We start from the raw sequence: 14,004 nt of genomic DNA on the forward strand, positions 1-14,004 counted from the left end.
ATTGATGTAATAATGCTATAATCTTAATAAATGACTTTTATTATGTTTCCGATGTATCGTTGAATGTGGGGAGAAAGACTACAAAGCGAACATGCATTGCCAGCCAGCGATGATTGACTGACAGTTCATTGATGAACGATGACATAAAAGATGGATTCATTAATTCACTACAGGCCCAATTTGGCCAACAAAATAACTGGGCCCATTTTAAAGGAACAATATTTACATATAATAATAAATTAATTTTTATTTCACTGGATAATCATTTTCGGCCGTTTCTCCGGGTCTTGCCATGGCGGTTCCGCTGGAAAATTTCGCCCTCCTCAGTTCATTAGTTTCCATGCTTCCCGGCGGGCGACTCCCGCGGCTTGTCTGCGAGGCCGTCCCTCAGGTGTCCCCTCGACCAGGTTACCCTTTTATTCTTTCCTCTCTCCTTGATATTTTGGTTTATGTTGTCGTGCTTGCTTAATGCTTTGGAAAACATTTCTGATTGAACTGTTGCTATCTGTTGGAACAAGATGCAAGAATTTATGGATATTATGATTTGACGTTGTGGTGATTGACACTCCATTCTGGTGAAATTTGTAGTTTCGTGTATATCACTGAGAATTTGGCGTTTCGAAGCTACTCTCCAGCTTGTGTTGTTTTCTATTCCATTTTGTCTTTCCAAATGTTAGTTCTGATTCCGTCTTGAAACTTTACATTCTTTTCTGGTGCCCCAGCTGGTGAAGGGGGCACAAGCAGGAGTTTTGGAAGGCTAAAGGTGAAGAGAGTAAAAGATCTAGTTAAAGAAAGTTACAGGAGAAAGAAACAAGGTAGTGACCTTGAATATTGTCAACAAAATGCAGAGAGCCCACCATCAAATGTCCCGGAAGTGTCATCTAATGAATCTGATCAATTTGATGAACCGAAGATTATTGAAGATTCTTCCCACTCCCACAGTTATATTACGTCTTCAGGACCAGCTGTGTCTTTATCGGAATTTTCAGCCACCTCTTCAAAACGATGGGGAAATGTAGAATCTGCTGACAGCTATAGGTATAAGGCTGATAAAATGCCAAAGAAAGGGCCGAAGATAAAATTAAGTGATGACTTTTTTAGCCGGAAGTCATTTAAGGAATTGGGATGTAGTGATTACATTATTGAATCTCTGAATAAGTTACAGTATGTACAGCCCTCGCATATTCAGGTAAATTGTCTAAGTGATGAATTTCCAATGTCAGGCCAACATTATGATTCCTAGATTCTGTTTCTAACTACTTAACTAGTTTATCAAGTTTCTTAGGGTTTTATGAACCAAATTTTGTAAAATCTGAAGACACAGTATCTACATGAGAACTAATCTCATTCTTCGCATGGTAGCCTAAAGTTTGGTTCATTCATTATTCTGCTGCATCTTCTGAGGGAGCAAGATTTTTTTAAGACATGGGGAAGTGGCATTGCAGGCTATGGCATTTGCAGCAGTTGCTAGTGGAAAGAGCTGTATAATGGCTGATCAAAGTGGATCTGGTAAAACTTTGGCATATCTGGTCCCGCTAATACAAAGTCTTAGACAAGAAGAACTTGCGGGGATTAGCAAACCAATATCACAAAGTCCTCGGGTTATAATATTAGTCCCAACTGCCGAGTTAGCTTCTCAGGTCCGACAATAATTTTCTTGGCTAATCAACTTGTGTGTGTCTGTGTATATCAATTAACATCATTGTTTATGTACTCAATTGCTGCATGATCCACCTCTGAGGTAGTTTGGCTAATGTATATTAATATTTAAGTAGAACTTAAAAATCTGTATTTCAATCTCAAGTTCCAACTGCATTATCCTGATGAAGTCAGAAAATGGAATCGTACCATTCTCTTGGTTTTCTCCACATCTAAAGCTACTTTTTTCAGGTTTTGACCTCTTGTCGATCACTCTCAAAAGCTGGTGTCCCTTTCCGCTCTATGGTTGCAACTGGTGGATTTCGACAGAAAACGCAACTGGAGAATCTTAGAGAGGAAAAGGATGTACTAATTGCTACCCCTGGTAGATTCATGTTTCTAGTCAAGGAGGGCTTCTTGCAGTTAACTAATCTTAAAAGGTTCTTATATTTACTTTTGGGAGTGATTTTATACAAATGCTTTTTCTAATATCCTGCTTTAACTTATGTACATTCAACTTTTTTCAGTCATGGAAAACTGCACTTTTCACTATATATTTGAATTAGTCAACTTTGTAACTTCTGTGCTTGTGGCCAGTGATACCAGCACAAGCATTCCCTCCTGAAATTTTCTTATTGCTGAAACCTGATGATAAAATAGCGATGTATGAGTGATAAGTGATAACATATACAATGAAACTGGTTAATGGTTTATGACACAATCACAACCTTGCGCCCTGAGGAACATAAGTGAATGAAAGGAAAATGTAGCTTTAACTTGAGTTCAAGTGCATAGAGAGTATACAGTTGGGAAATTGTCACTTGAAATGCTGCTTACTAGCTCATTTCACTCTTTTGTTGGCTCCAGTAGTAAATAAATATATATGTATGAAGAAATTGTAAGAGGATAGCTGGACTTAATGTCACGATGGGTTCTTTTACGCATTAGTCAACATGCGTCTAGTCCAGTAAATATAAGAACACTTATAAAGGGTACTTGCCGTGTTTAACCATGTCTAGTGATATATGCATATTTGCTAAAGAATTTTATTGATATCAATCATCTAATTTCACTGCTTTATGATTTATTTGAATTTTCTTGTAGTTCTTTGGGAATATTTCTGATATTAGGAGAAGTTCTTTGAGGCCTTTTGCTGCTAGAGTGATAATAATAATAATTTTGACAATAAATAAATAAATAAACACTTTGTAACATTTTAGTTGTATTCTCGAGCACTATAGAACTGCCTTGCCGCTGTAATTGATAATGGCTAATTGTGCTGGTCAGTTGTGCTAATCTGGAAATGAAAAAGATGTTTGCACACCATGTTGAGTTTTATTTTTCATATGCCTTTCTTTAAACAGCACTCCTCATTATTTGGCTGAATTATTTTAGTTTGTATGCTTCAGTGTTGTACTGGATGAGGTCGATATACTCTATAATGATGAAGACTTTGAGCTTGCTTTACAAAGTTTGGTTAGCGCAGCACCTCTCACAACCCAATATCTATTTGTAACTGCCACACTTCCTGTAGAGATATACAACAAGTTGGTTGAGCTTTTCCCTGATTGTGAAGTTATAATGGGTCCAGGAATACATCGAACAAGCCCTAAACTGGAGGAGGTTGTACAAATTTTACTATGCTTCAAATTTCAATCTTAAATTATGAGAAAAGCACTAAGAGCTATGCACCTATGCATGGCCACCATCATGTGAACTTCAGAATTCTTTCATGCTATTTATATTGAAACTTCCCTGATCAGTGGGTGCAATTTTTAACCTTTCTGATCATGTGTTGTTTCTAGATCCTCATAGATTGCAGCGGAGATACTGAAGCCGAAAAAACTCCTGATAGAGCTTTTCTCAACAAGAAAAATGCTCTTCTGCGGCTTGTTGAGGAAAGCCCAGTATCAAAAACGATAATCTTCTGTAACAAGGTAATTATATGTCCTGATACTTCTTGTTTGTTTCTTATGCTATCATTTTTAAAACTTTTTACTCTTGTTTCACCTCTGCATGCAGATTGAAACTTGCAGGAAAGTTGAAAATGTATTAAAACGCCTTGATCGAAAAGCAAATAGTACAAAAGTTTTGCCATTCCATGCCGCTTTAGAACAAGAAACAAGGGTTGCTAATATAGAAGAATTTCGAAAATTGCCTTCCAATAACATTTCCATGTTTTTGGTTTGCACTGATAGGTGTGGCATTTATCTAATTTCTGCCGTTCCTCTGTTTTAGCTATTTACTTATGATTTTCATTCAGTGTTGAGTCACTGACAATAACAAATATATGAATCCTTCTGCTATGTTCTACAGGGCATCTCGAGGAATCGATTTTGCATGTGTAAATCATGTAGTTCTCTTTGATTTTCCTCGGGATCCAAGCGAGTATGTACGTCGTGTTGGGAGAACAGCCAGAGGGGCTGGAGGTAAGGGCAAGGCCTTTGTGTTTGCTGTTGGCAAGCAAGTTTCTCTTGCAAGGAGGATTATTGAAAGAAATCAGAAAGGCCACCCATTGCATGACGTGCCATCTGCTTATGAGGTAATGAGATAGGCCGAACGTTGAGGTGGAGCACTGTCACAACATTGGCACCTCTCTGAATGCAATAAGAGGTGTATATTGATGGTTCCTGTAAGTGAAACTTGTGCATCCAGATGTTACCAACACAATGTGTCTTTGAGGTTCATCCCCTGGTGGCTCAATGCTCTGATAAAGCTCAGGTACAATATGTTTTCCTTCAGTTTTGCTAAGCATATTTGCTTTGTGTTGATTTGCTCTATGCAGTTAGAGGGCATCTAATTACCTTATTGCGAAAACATTACTTGAGCTCTTTCGCTAATTCTTTTTGAAGTGAAGATATGAGTGAAGTGTGGCAAATCCAATGTAAGCAGTATCTGAATTCTACTTAATAAGCCTGTTTCTTTCTTTTGCAGCTTGCTTACTTGGTAGCGTTGGAAGGCTACTTTACGCGACCGACCCCACCCCAGCCCACTTCATCTCGGATGCAGCAGCATTTGCTTTGAATTAGAAATTAACCATCAGGAGGTATTTATTTCTGTTGTGGCTGAGCTGAGCTGACTCCAGTTACAGCTGCTATGTCAAGAACTGAAAAGCCAATGTACTGAGTTGTTTGTTTAGGTGGGTTTTCTTTGGTCGTCTTTAATGTATTATCACTGGAGCAATGAAATCTCAACAAATATTGATTTTGGAGCAAAAGAATTAAGTTGAGTGAGTGTGAGTGTGTGTATGTGTGTTCAAGGGTCGCTGCGATCGACGACCAGATTTCGAAACTTGACTCGCTTCTTAACACTGCGAAACCTATCATATCCTATCCCGATCTTGCTATGCATCAGTTTCATCGCTAAATCCGCCTTCCCTCCCTTCCTCAACGCATTTATCATTATTGTCCGGACCCTGCCCGGCACCTCTCGTCCCCGCTCGATAATCCCATCGGCCAGCTTGCACGCGTCCACCACCCGCCCCGCCTTGCACAAAACATTGGCCATATCCTCAAATGCTGTGTCGAACACTACACCCGTCGGGGCCAACTCATCCAAGATTTTACACGCTCGCGCTACCTTTCCCGATAGACAAAGTCCGGTTGAAAGCACCCGGAAAGATGCAACCGTTGGTGTAATCCCTTTATCAATCATCATATTCCACATCTTCAATGCATCTTCATTCCGATGCTCCTTGAACAACCCGTTCATCAATATCGTGAACGTGTACACCGTTTGATCGCACTCCTCATTTTCCATTCTTTCAACAAGTGCCAATGCTTCGTCAATTCTCCCATTCTTGGCCAAAGCATTGAGAAAAACGTTGTAGCAATATGAATCCCGAGGGCATTCCATTTCTTCAAAAAGTTTTGTCGCCTCCTCCACTCTCCCGGCCTTCCCAAGCCCATCAATGAGGCTCGAGTACACCACCAAATTGACCGCGACATTCTTCCCTTTACAATATTCAAACCATTGGATCGCCTCGTCCAACAGCCCGCTCATGCAAAGACTATTCACAATCACACCATAAGTCACTACATCCGGCTCAAACCCTTCGCTTTGCATCCTTTTAAACAATCCCATCGACGTACCCAACTTCCCATTCTTCGCATACGCATCGATCAAAGACGTGTAGATTGCCACATTGGGCTCACACCCTCTCCCGACCATACCCTCGAAAACGGCATATCCTTCCATAGCCTTCCCCGTCTTGCAAAGCCCGCCGATCACCAAACTATATGCATGTGATGGGATCTCGATTCCTTTCTCCACCATTTCATGATAAAGCCTTACACAAAAATCATAGTCCCCCTCCGAATAACACGCTTGCATCAATGTCATAACCGTGATCTTGTCCGGCTCTAAGCCCCTACCCTCCTCCTCCATACACTGCAACTTCTCAACGGCCTTCTTAACATGCCCTGAATTACAATACCCTTTGATCATGGTGTTGTAAGTGACAACGTCCGGCTTGACTTTCCCATCCTCCATTACATCGAAAACCTTCTCGGCCAAGTCGATAAACCCCGAATTGACAAGACCATTCATCAAGAAATTGTACGTGTACAAACTAGGCTCAACCCCGTTATCCTTCATGCTTCTCCAAACCCACAATAGCTCCTCAACCATTCCGCCATTGCCAAAGCTTTTGATGAGGGAATTGGCAGCGGCAGCGTTCATAAAAAAGCCTTTACCCTTAAGCTCATTGAAGACAGACTTGACCCTAGCCCTATCAATATCAACACTTGCTGAACACAAGATTTCAATCACAGAGACATAGCATTCGAGGTTGTGGGCATATCCCTTCTGCTTCCCGGCCCAGGTGAAAAACCGTAAGGCAGTCTCGGCCCGGTTCGGGAGGGATTCCGATTTCTTGAGAATGTGGGAGACGAAATTGGGGGGAAGCCGAATCAAATACTTGTGGCAAAATAGGGTTAGGTCTTGCTCGACTGAGGGATTGGTGGCCTGTAAGAAATTGAGGATCTTGGGGACCCAGGGGGAGGGCTGGGGTTCGGGTTTGGGACCGGAGGTGATGACGTCGGATAGATCGGTGAAGGGTTGGACCCATTCCGGCGGGGGAAGAGGTGTGAAGTTATATGGACGGTTTCCGGCAACGGCGATGGCAGTTGGGATGGGCTTCAAGAGGGCTGTTCTCATCTGCCTGCGGGGGTGTGCGAGCGCATGCCGAGTAACAGGAGGTCAGCCGTAAGCCTTTAAGAGTGGAGCACAATAGTTTAAATAAATATCTTTAGCCTAGAAAAGTAGGCATCAATGGTCCCATGGTCTAGTGGTCAGGACATTGGACTCTGAATCCAGTAACCCGAGTTCAAATCTCGGTGGGACCTTCTTTGTTTGCATTTTTCATTTTTTCCTTCATAATTATTTCAATCTAATTTTGCCCCCCATCTATTTGGTGATCAGATCAATAATAATCAAAAGCAACTGATTTGTCGGTTGTATATGTCTCTGAATGAAACTAGGCGTTGTCTCGGCTCAGCTTTATTATTGTTATACATAAAATATACAGAGAGAGAGAGAGAGAGAACTGATAAGTACGACCAGGGTGTGGCTTAAAATGCAGAAGAATGATTTCTGAATTCTACGGATACAAATAATTTATTTAAAATTTAAGAATCAATAGTAGTACAAGATACACAAGATAATGGCAGTAGGACAAGATACACAAGATAATGGCAGTAGGACAAGATACATACATACAAACATGTATGCAGGGCTTATTTTGGCATTGTAATAGCCATGCCATCCAACAGGCGCTTCAGGCTTGGGGGTTGGTCAGTAATGACAGGTTTTACAAGATTGTAGAACAAATAGCCAATGCCAATGTAAATGCCGAACCCCAAATCAAATCAGAGGGCCTTCCTTCTTGCCTTTAGCTGGGATGCTGAGCTGAGCTAATTAATAGGCTAGTCAATCGATGCTTTTATATGAATATGCATTCGGTAGCCGCTATGTATAAAATCATCTCAAATGCAACCACGTCGGTCCATTTGTTTACTCCTGCAAAGCAACCGCAACAAGATAAGCTTGCAGTTCTATCAACTCTTAAGTCGCATGTGCACAATCTTACATAGGATGATTTTCCAATTAGGATCAATCCAATCCACCAAAATTAGCCAGATAAATTTTGATAATCAGGCAGACAACAATTACATTAACGTTTTTAATGACAGAAACACGGCAGGAGTACCGTGGGACCATCATAAAAAGTGGCTCTCAATCTTAATGAATACAATTTGGAAATGAGAGCATAAACGAGATTTCTTCACCCCAGATGCCTATTTGGTTTAAAAACAATTTTTGCAATCAAATATGTATATATTTGGTGAAATTATTTATTTCCCCACCAAAACAAGGTAAAACCAAATATCTTGAAATAAATTTTGCTTGAACTCTAGATTGGGACTCTTGTTGGTAATCAGAACTAAACATCAGCAAGAAATGACCATTCTTTAAAGAGTTTTTCGTAATTTTGCCAAACTTGCATCTTTGCAGCAGATTTCCCCTACTTTCACTAAGAGGGGCGGCTTAGAAATAAATGAGTAACATAGTTAAAACATGACTTTACCTCAAGGGACTTCTCTGATGATGAATGGAGTTCAGCTTCGGATGCATCAGATATCCTCACTTCAGTTTTCTCATTAGAGTACCTGAAAAGGCAACAAGGAAGTTAACACTCAACTCAAGAGTTACATTACGTGGCCTTAGACTCATATAAACTAATGGGGTCAGTCTATGATCATATCTGGCTCACTGTACCAAGGCCAGGGGTGTAACAGCTTGATTTGTAGCTCACAGAACTGTTGGAGAAACTGGAACACTTTTGGACATGCAAGTGCAATTAATTTCTAACCTTTAAGTAATATGTAGTTTTGTTTTAGATAAAATATAAATGGAAAAAAATCAAACTAATGTATCTTTGGATGGAACTCTAGATTGCAATGAATGACTAATTAGAGACACGAGAAATTAGAGAACTCGTGAATATGAGTTAGTCTTTGACGAGTTAATATCAAGTATTGCTGACGAAATTGAAGTCGACAGGTTTGTTGTCTACACAAGGAAGCAAAAAACACTGAAGAAAAAAGCTATTGCTAGTTCTAGCTCTACAAGGAGGGAGAACATAATACAAGATGAAGAATAAGCAATGGAAGTGGATGAAGAAGACATCTAAAAGAGTAGTAGCAGGGATGATGAAGTGAACCATCTATCAAAATCTAAAATTAATTTGACTCTCTCTCGATAAAATTAGCAGGGATCCCACTGTTTGCACATATGTGATTACATATGAAAGTATACTTTGTAAAAAGTAAGACTTGTATCATAGCGTATTATTAAGAATGACAATCACGGTATTGAATCAGATGGTAAGGATACTCACGTTGAGAGTATGGTAACCCATATTAACTCCACACAATCCACCCATAGAAGCCTTTGCTCCACAGGAATCACTCCATACGTGATTAGATGTGCAAAAGGCCAAAGCTTCCAACCTGCCTGTTGGAGATAGCATGATCAATTAATCACAACTTCATTATAAATATATAGTTATTTTTAAGGTATATTGTAGATTACCTCCCTATAAAATAAAACAAGCATAAAATGACGTATGTGAAAAATAAACACTAAAGAATCCTCATGTTAATCTCCATAAGAAAAACATTAAAAGGCCAATATCAGGAGAGTTTATTTTCTTTCCCTCTCCTTATAGTCATATTTCAATTTTCACGTTAGGCTACTTTGTAATTTACCAAAAACACAACCTCTAATTGATATGCATAGTCCTGTTTTAAAAAATGAACTAGAAACCTTCTTCACTAGAAAATGGGACAAAAGGATTTCATTACCGTCAACATGGGCCAAAATGTTGATTTTAGTTCATCAAATATATTGGCCGGGGATTCAAGACGCAAGAATCCAAGAACCCCAAAGTAGATGCTATTCCACACCCCCGACCACACAGTTTGGTCCAAAGTCACCTTAACAGGTACAACCCACCATTCTCCCGAAGGAATTAAGGCCTGTGAAACCAAACATCTTCTGTGAAGATAACGAATAAGCAATAACTGAAAAGTTCTCATTGGACTAAAACAAATCAAATTTATCACCTCGGATAATTGGTAATAATAATGAGAAAGCGATCCGTGCAGTGCAAACCCCACGAGGCCAGACCTAAACACACGGGAGCGATCAAACTCAAATAGGGGCTTCCCTTCATAACACTGCATTAAGAAATGATCATTAACCATGTAAATACAATGAAAGTTTAAATCATCTCCATAACCATAAAATGCTTACTTGAGCAATCCAATCTCCTAGTGAGTACACACTACCACTTATCACCATTTTCGACAACACAGGATGTGATTTAAGAGCTTCTTCATAAGCATTCCAGCTGTGCTCTGGAGCATACCTTAACACCTCATAGAAGGTCCATCCCTAAAATTATAAATCAGAGAGCGAAGAAGTTTCTATTTCAAAACAGTTGGCCAGACTCATATCAACTAGTTAGTGTCATCATAAACTTGGCACAATCGTACTTTCAGTCCTACAAGTGTATTTTTCATTTTTATCCCATGGAGACAAAAACTAGAAGGAAAAATAAATCAAACAATAAATTTAGATGCAACTATACCCTGGTATTCATTCATTTTAATCCCACTAACTTTAAGCCAAAACAAATTCAGTATTACAATCCGACTTCTTGTGGAACTAAATTTAAAACAGCCTTATCGCCACGTAGCATTGAACTAAAAATGGAAAATGAATACTTCTTGAGGGAATATAAATGATGAATTCCATCTTACAACTCTAGTTGTAAAGAGAAAACCCCAAAATAAGCAACACGAAGACTTAAAAGAAACCTCTAAAATTTTCCTCAGCAACACTCCGAACATAGAAAAGAGCGATCAACTTCAATCCAGCCCACCAATCGCACTCACGTTCAATTATTGCCGATACAGAGTGGGTAATAATCAATACGAACAAACAAGATAACAATTGAAAGAGGAGAAAAACAATCCACCTGCCAATAATCGCGATCAATGGTGAGCAACTTGGTGATGGCAAGCGAACCAGCCCCGAGAACAATAGCAGCATTGACTAATCTGTCGGGATTCGTAAAAATTTCGTCTTTGAACTCCTTAATTCTGGTTGAAATCGAAGGCTTGGACTGTGTCTCGGCGGGACCAATCTCCTTGTCCTCGGCAATAGCTTTAGCAGAGCCCTTAGTAGCGAGAGTAGGGTTGAGGCGTTGCCTGGGGAGCGGATAATAAGACGAAGGGGCGGTGAGATGGAGGCGGTTGGGTTGCAGCGCGAGCTCTTGAGGGACAGAGATGGAATTGGTGGGAGCGATAATCGTCGCCATCATCATCGCTAAACCCCAATTCGGAGGTATGACAGACGATTGATTGCCCAGCCAGCCACTCCAAATCCAACCACAATTCAAGACTAACTATAAATTTGACGATCAGGCTCACAGTTACGTGTCGCTCAGTCACATGCAGTCCGGACCCGGCCCGACCCGACCCGACCCGAAATTGTAGTAAGTACTACAAAGAACGGAACTTTGCAAAATAGATAAATAATAATAAATCAAGAGGAAGGAGACGAGAGATCTGCGTCGTGACAGTTAATCATCAATGGCGAAACTCGAACTCAACGAAGAAGAGGAACCGAAATCGAAGAAGAAGGCTGCTGTGAAAAGGAATCACGGATCCACAACGTTTTTCGTTCTCGTCGACTACCTTTTCCTTGGCATTTTCATCTGTTTCCTCGCCTACATTCTCATGAAATTGTTTGGTTTTTGATTCAATAGGGTATCTTCTTCTTCGTGTGTTTTTTTTTTTTTTTTCCCACCCAGATCTTGTCTTCTCTGTGTATTTTGTGCAGTTTTACGAGTTTTTATGATTGATTACTTGGTCGAGTTCTGAGAGCTGTTTGTTTGGATTTCTTACGCAGGGTAGCAAGTTCGAACAAACGGTTATGTATAATGCGCATCGCTTGTTCTTTAGTTACAATTGTAGATACACATGATTAAACTTTTTATAGGTTGATGATGTTCCTGGCACATTATTTGTTTGAAGGATTAATCGTTAGTGTTTGTTGAATATGTTATTCTGCTAAGAAATTGTTGTTGCATGAACGAATCTGAAGTGTGTCTGTGATGCTATTTTATTTAGTTTTCTCTGTAACTCAGCGGTGTAGAGCAAGTTATTCATGTCCTGTTGATTTTCAAGTCTAAGATATAACCGAGATGTTTTGATTGGGGTGGTGTGCTTTGAAGCAAAGCACAAAGATTTTATAATGCAGATATTCGTAGATAATATTATGTCATCAAATGGTAAATTTACCTTTAGACACACAGTTTCACTTTAGCTTAGCACACAAATGCATGTACTTGAAATTGTCAAATTGTTGATGTTACTACCACATCAAATATATGAAAATGTGATGCAACTTGGTATGCCTTTGAAAGCATCCTGGTGTGTTTAGTATTTGGTTGCTTACAGCACCTTACATGAAAATTTTAGGTGAACAAATTCCAAGTTGTTCAACCGTGTCAATTTCCTTGTTTCTGTTTGTACATATCTCATCTGGGATTATATCTATCTAAGCTGGAATGGAATTTCAGCGTTTCCCTAAACTAACCAATTTCCTGAGAATATCTGATCTTCGATCTCACCTAACCTTTTTCGCTTTGGTGTTTTTTTTGCAGAGTAGTTAAATATATGGAGCATTCCATCTCAATGCATACTCCCACGAAAAGGATACTGGATGGATAGGCAGGCATACATGCTAAATCCTTTATACTAATATAGTAATATCACGTTGCTCAAAATGAATTCACAGTGCTTATATTTTTCTTAGCATGAATCAGTAGACTAATCTTTGAACCATATTCACATGTGCTAATTCTATAACACAGTTTTGTATTGATTTTGTGTTGTGGCCACACAGTCCATTTTGCTAGTTGGGTGAAGGTTATCCTTTTGTTTTTAATTTTGATATGTCTGTAGGAATTACATTTCTATACCTGGTGGCTAGTTGAAGAGAATAGGTCAGAATTATTAACTTCTGCCCTTGGTAATTGCGACAAGCACAACAATGATTTGTTTCATAGAACTTACTGATATGTGCATATAATGTGGAACACATTTTAACAAGGTTTGATTGAAAGCTGTATTATTGCATCATCACAGTATCTGTTCAATAATTTATCTGTGAAAACGCATGTTTCCACCTTTAGTACTTTTTCACGTTCTAAGATGTTGGCATTTTATCTTCCAAGATGAACTTGGATTATTTAATCTAGCAATCAATGGTTTTCTGGAGTTTGTTTTGGTAGATCTGCTTGAATAAAATAGACAAGAACTGTAGAATTACACTCCATATATTATGAAAGGGTTGGGTGAGAGGTGCAGAACCTCAAATTCTTTGGTGAAGTTGTAGTTTTGTGTGGATGCTCCAGTCTTTGAAAACTGGTGTCTATTTCTCCTATTGATGAACTAGGATGAAGACAATAGATCTGCCCTTGAGTTGACACACCTCTTTGTTGCTACACTTTTATGAATTTCTACACCTCATTGGTGGTGGCTCAGCCACATAATTATTAGGACAACACCTTTTAGAGGGGAGAACACTCAACTTTTATTATGAATTGCAAACACATTACAGAGCGATGTAGAGTAACAAAACATGAAAAATGCTGAAACCAGGTCGAAGTCCCAAAAAAAATACAACACACTTGACACATTATTAATTAAAACTGGTGGGAATGAACTAAGTCAAGGGGAAGATGGAACAGAACCACCACTTCCACCACCCGGGATAGGCACTTCTACTCCCGGGTTTGGCAAGAGTGTGTCATCCCCGCCTGGAATATAGCGGCGGGGAGCTGAATAACCGAGGTCCGGGATGGATACGCCGTGCCCTTCAGTTGGTGCCCCTGTGATGGGATTGTAGTGCAGTGGATTCTGCCCTTTCTTTGGGATCATGTACCTGCCGAATCCTGGAACAAGCACGGTGCCATCGTATTTTCCAAACCATTGGGGATGCACGTGGGCGTGCCCTGGGGTGTCACGCGCTGCATTGACCACTGCGGATACAGCCAGAACGAGGAGGAGGAGGAAGAAGAAAACTTGAGGAGTGGAAGCCATGGATGGATGAGTGGGTTAAGTGAAGAGGAGGGGGGATTTGAAAGGGGGTTTATAAGTTGAATATGGTGGCTATTTTGGCGGTGAGTTAAGAGATTTGGGTACATCTTTGAAGATGGATTAGATAGATGCTGACAAAGTGGGAAACCAAGATTTAACGGCTAGTAAATGTTGATCTACACATAGAGCGCTT

The 14,004-nt window shown here is 39.8% G+C and overlaps 4 protein-coding genes, 1 long non-coding RNA gene and 1 other non-coding gene across 6 annotated transcripts; 3 read left to right on the plus strand and 3 right to left on the minus strand.

The window, feature by feature from the left end:
* The first annotated feature begins 244 nt into the window (after positions 1-244).
* Positions 245-4,852, plus strand: LOC127254267 (DEAD-box ATP-dependent RNA helicase 50). The gene is made up of 9 exons (XM_051279292.1): positions 245-407; positions 723-1,189; positions 1,446-1,640; positions 1,891-2,078; positions 3,048-3,261; positions 3,444-3,575; positions 3,661-3,836; positions 3,955-4,359; positions 4,573-4,852. The coding sequence occupies exons 1-8, from the start codon at positions 293-295 to the stop codon at positions 4,190-4,192; spliced, it is 1,725 nt and encodes a 574-aa protein (XP_051135249.1). The 5' UTR covers positions 245-292; the 3' UTR covers positions 4,193-4,359; positions 4,573-4,852.
* Positions 3,953-6,822, minus strand: LOC127254266 (pentatricopeptide repeat-containing protein At1g03560, mitochondrial). Its single transcript, XM_051279291.1, has one exon. The coding sequence runs from the start codon at positions 6,793-6,795 to the stop codon at positions 4,894-4,896; it is 1,902 nt and encodes a 633-aa protein (XP_051135248.1). The 5' UTR covers positions 6,796-6,822; the 3' UTR covers positions 3,953-4,893.
* An 89-nt stretch (positions 6,823-6,911) lies between these two features.
* TRNAQ-CUG (transfer RNA glutamine (anticodon CUG)) lies at positions 6,912-6,983 on the plus strand. The gene has a single exon. It is a non-coding gene; the product is annotated as a tRNA-Gln (tRNA).
* A 244-nt stretch (positions 6,984-7,227) lies between these two features.
* On the minus strand, positions 7,228-11,086 carry LOC127254271 (uncharacterized). The gene is made up of 7 exons (XM_051279296.1): positions 10,682-11,086; positions 9,955-10,095; positions 9,765-9,878; positions 9,504-9,677; positions 9,038-9,153; positions 8,225-8,306; positions 7,228-7,656 (listed from the first exon to the last, which is right to left on the minus strand). The coding sequence occupies exons 1-7, from the start codon at positions 11,027-11,029 to the stop codon at positions 7,651-7,653; spliced, it is 981 nt and encodes a 326-aa protein (XP_051135253.1). The 5' UTR covers positions 11,030-11,086; the 3' UTR covers positions 7,228-7,650.
* LOC127254273 (uncharacterized) lies at positions 11,083-12,657 on the plus strand. Its single transcript, XR_007839447.1, has 2 exons — positions 11,083-11,474; positions 12,374-12,657. It is a non-coding gene; the product is annotated as an uncharacterized LOC127254273 (long non-coding RNA).
* Positions 12,658-13,100: 443 nt separating this feature from the next.
* On the minus strand, positions 13,101-13,971 carry LOC127254272 (putative cell wall protein). Its single transcript, XM_051279298.1, has one exon. The coding sequence runs from the start codon at positions 13,812-13,814 to the stop codon at positions 13,443-13,445; it is 372 nt and encodes a 123-aa protein (XP_051135255.1). The 5' UTR covers positions 13,815-13,971; the 3' UTR covers positions 13,101-13,442.
* Positions 13,972-14,004: the final 33 nt, after the last annotated feature.

Source organism: Andrographis paniculata, unplaced genomic scaffold (genome assembly GCF_009805555.1).
Source record: "Andrographis paniculata isolate CXL003 unplaced genomic scaffold, ASM980555v1 Contig52END, whole genome shotgun sequence".
NCBI lineage: Eukaryota > Viridiplantae > Streptophyta > Magnoliopsida > Lamiales > Acanthaceae > Andrographis > Andrographis paniculata.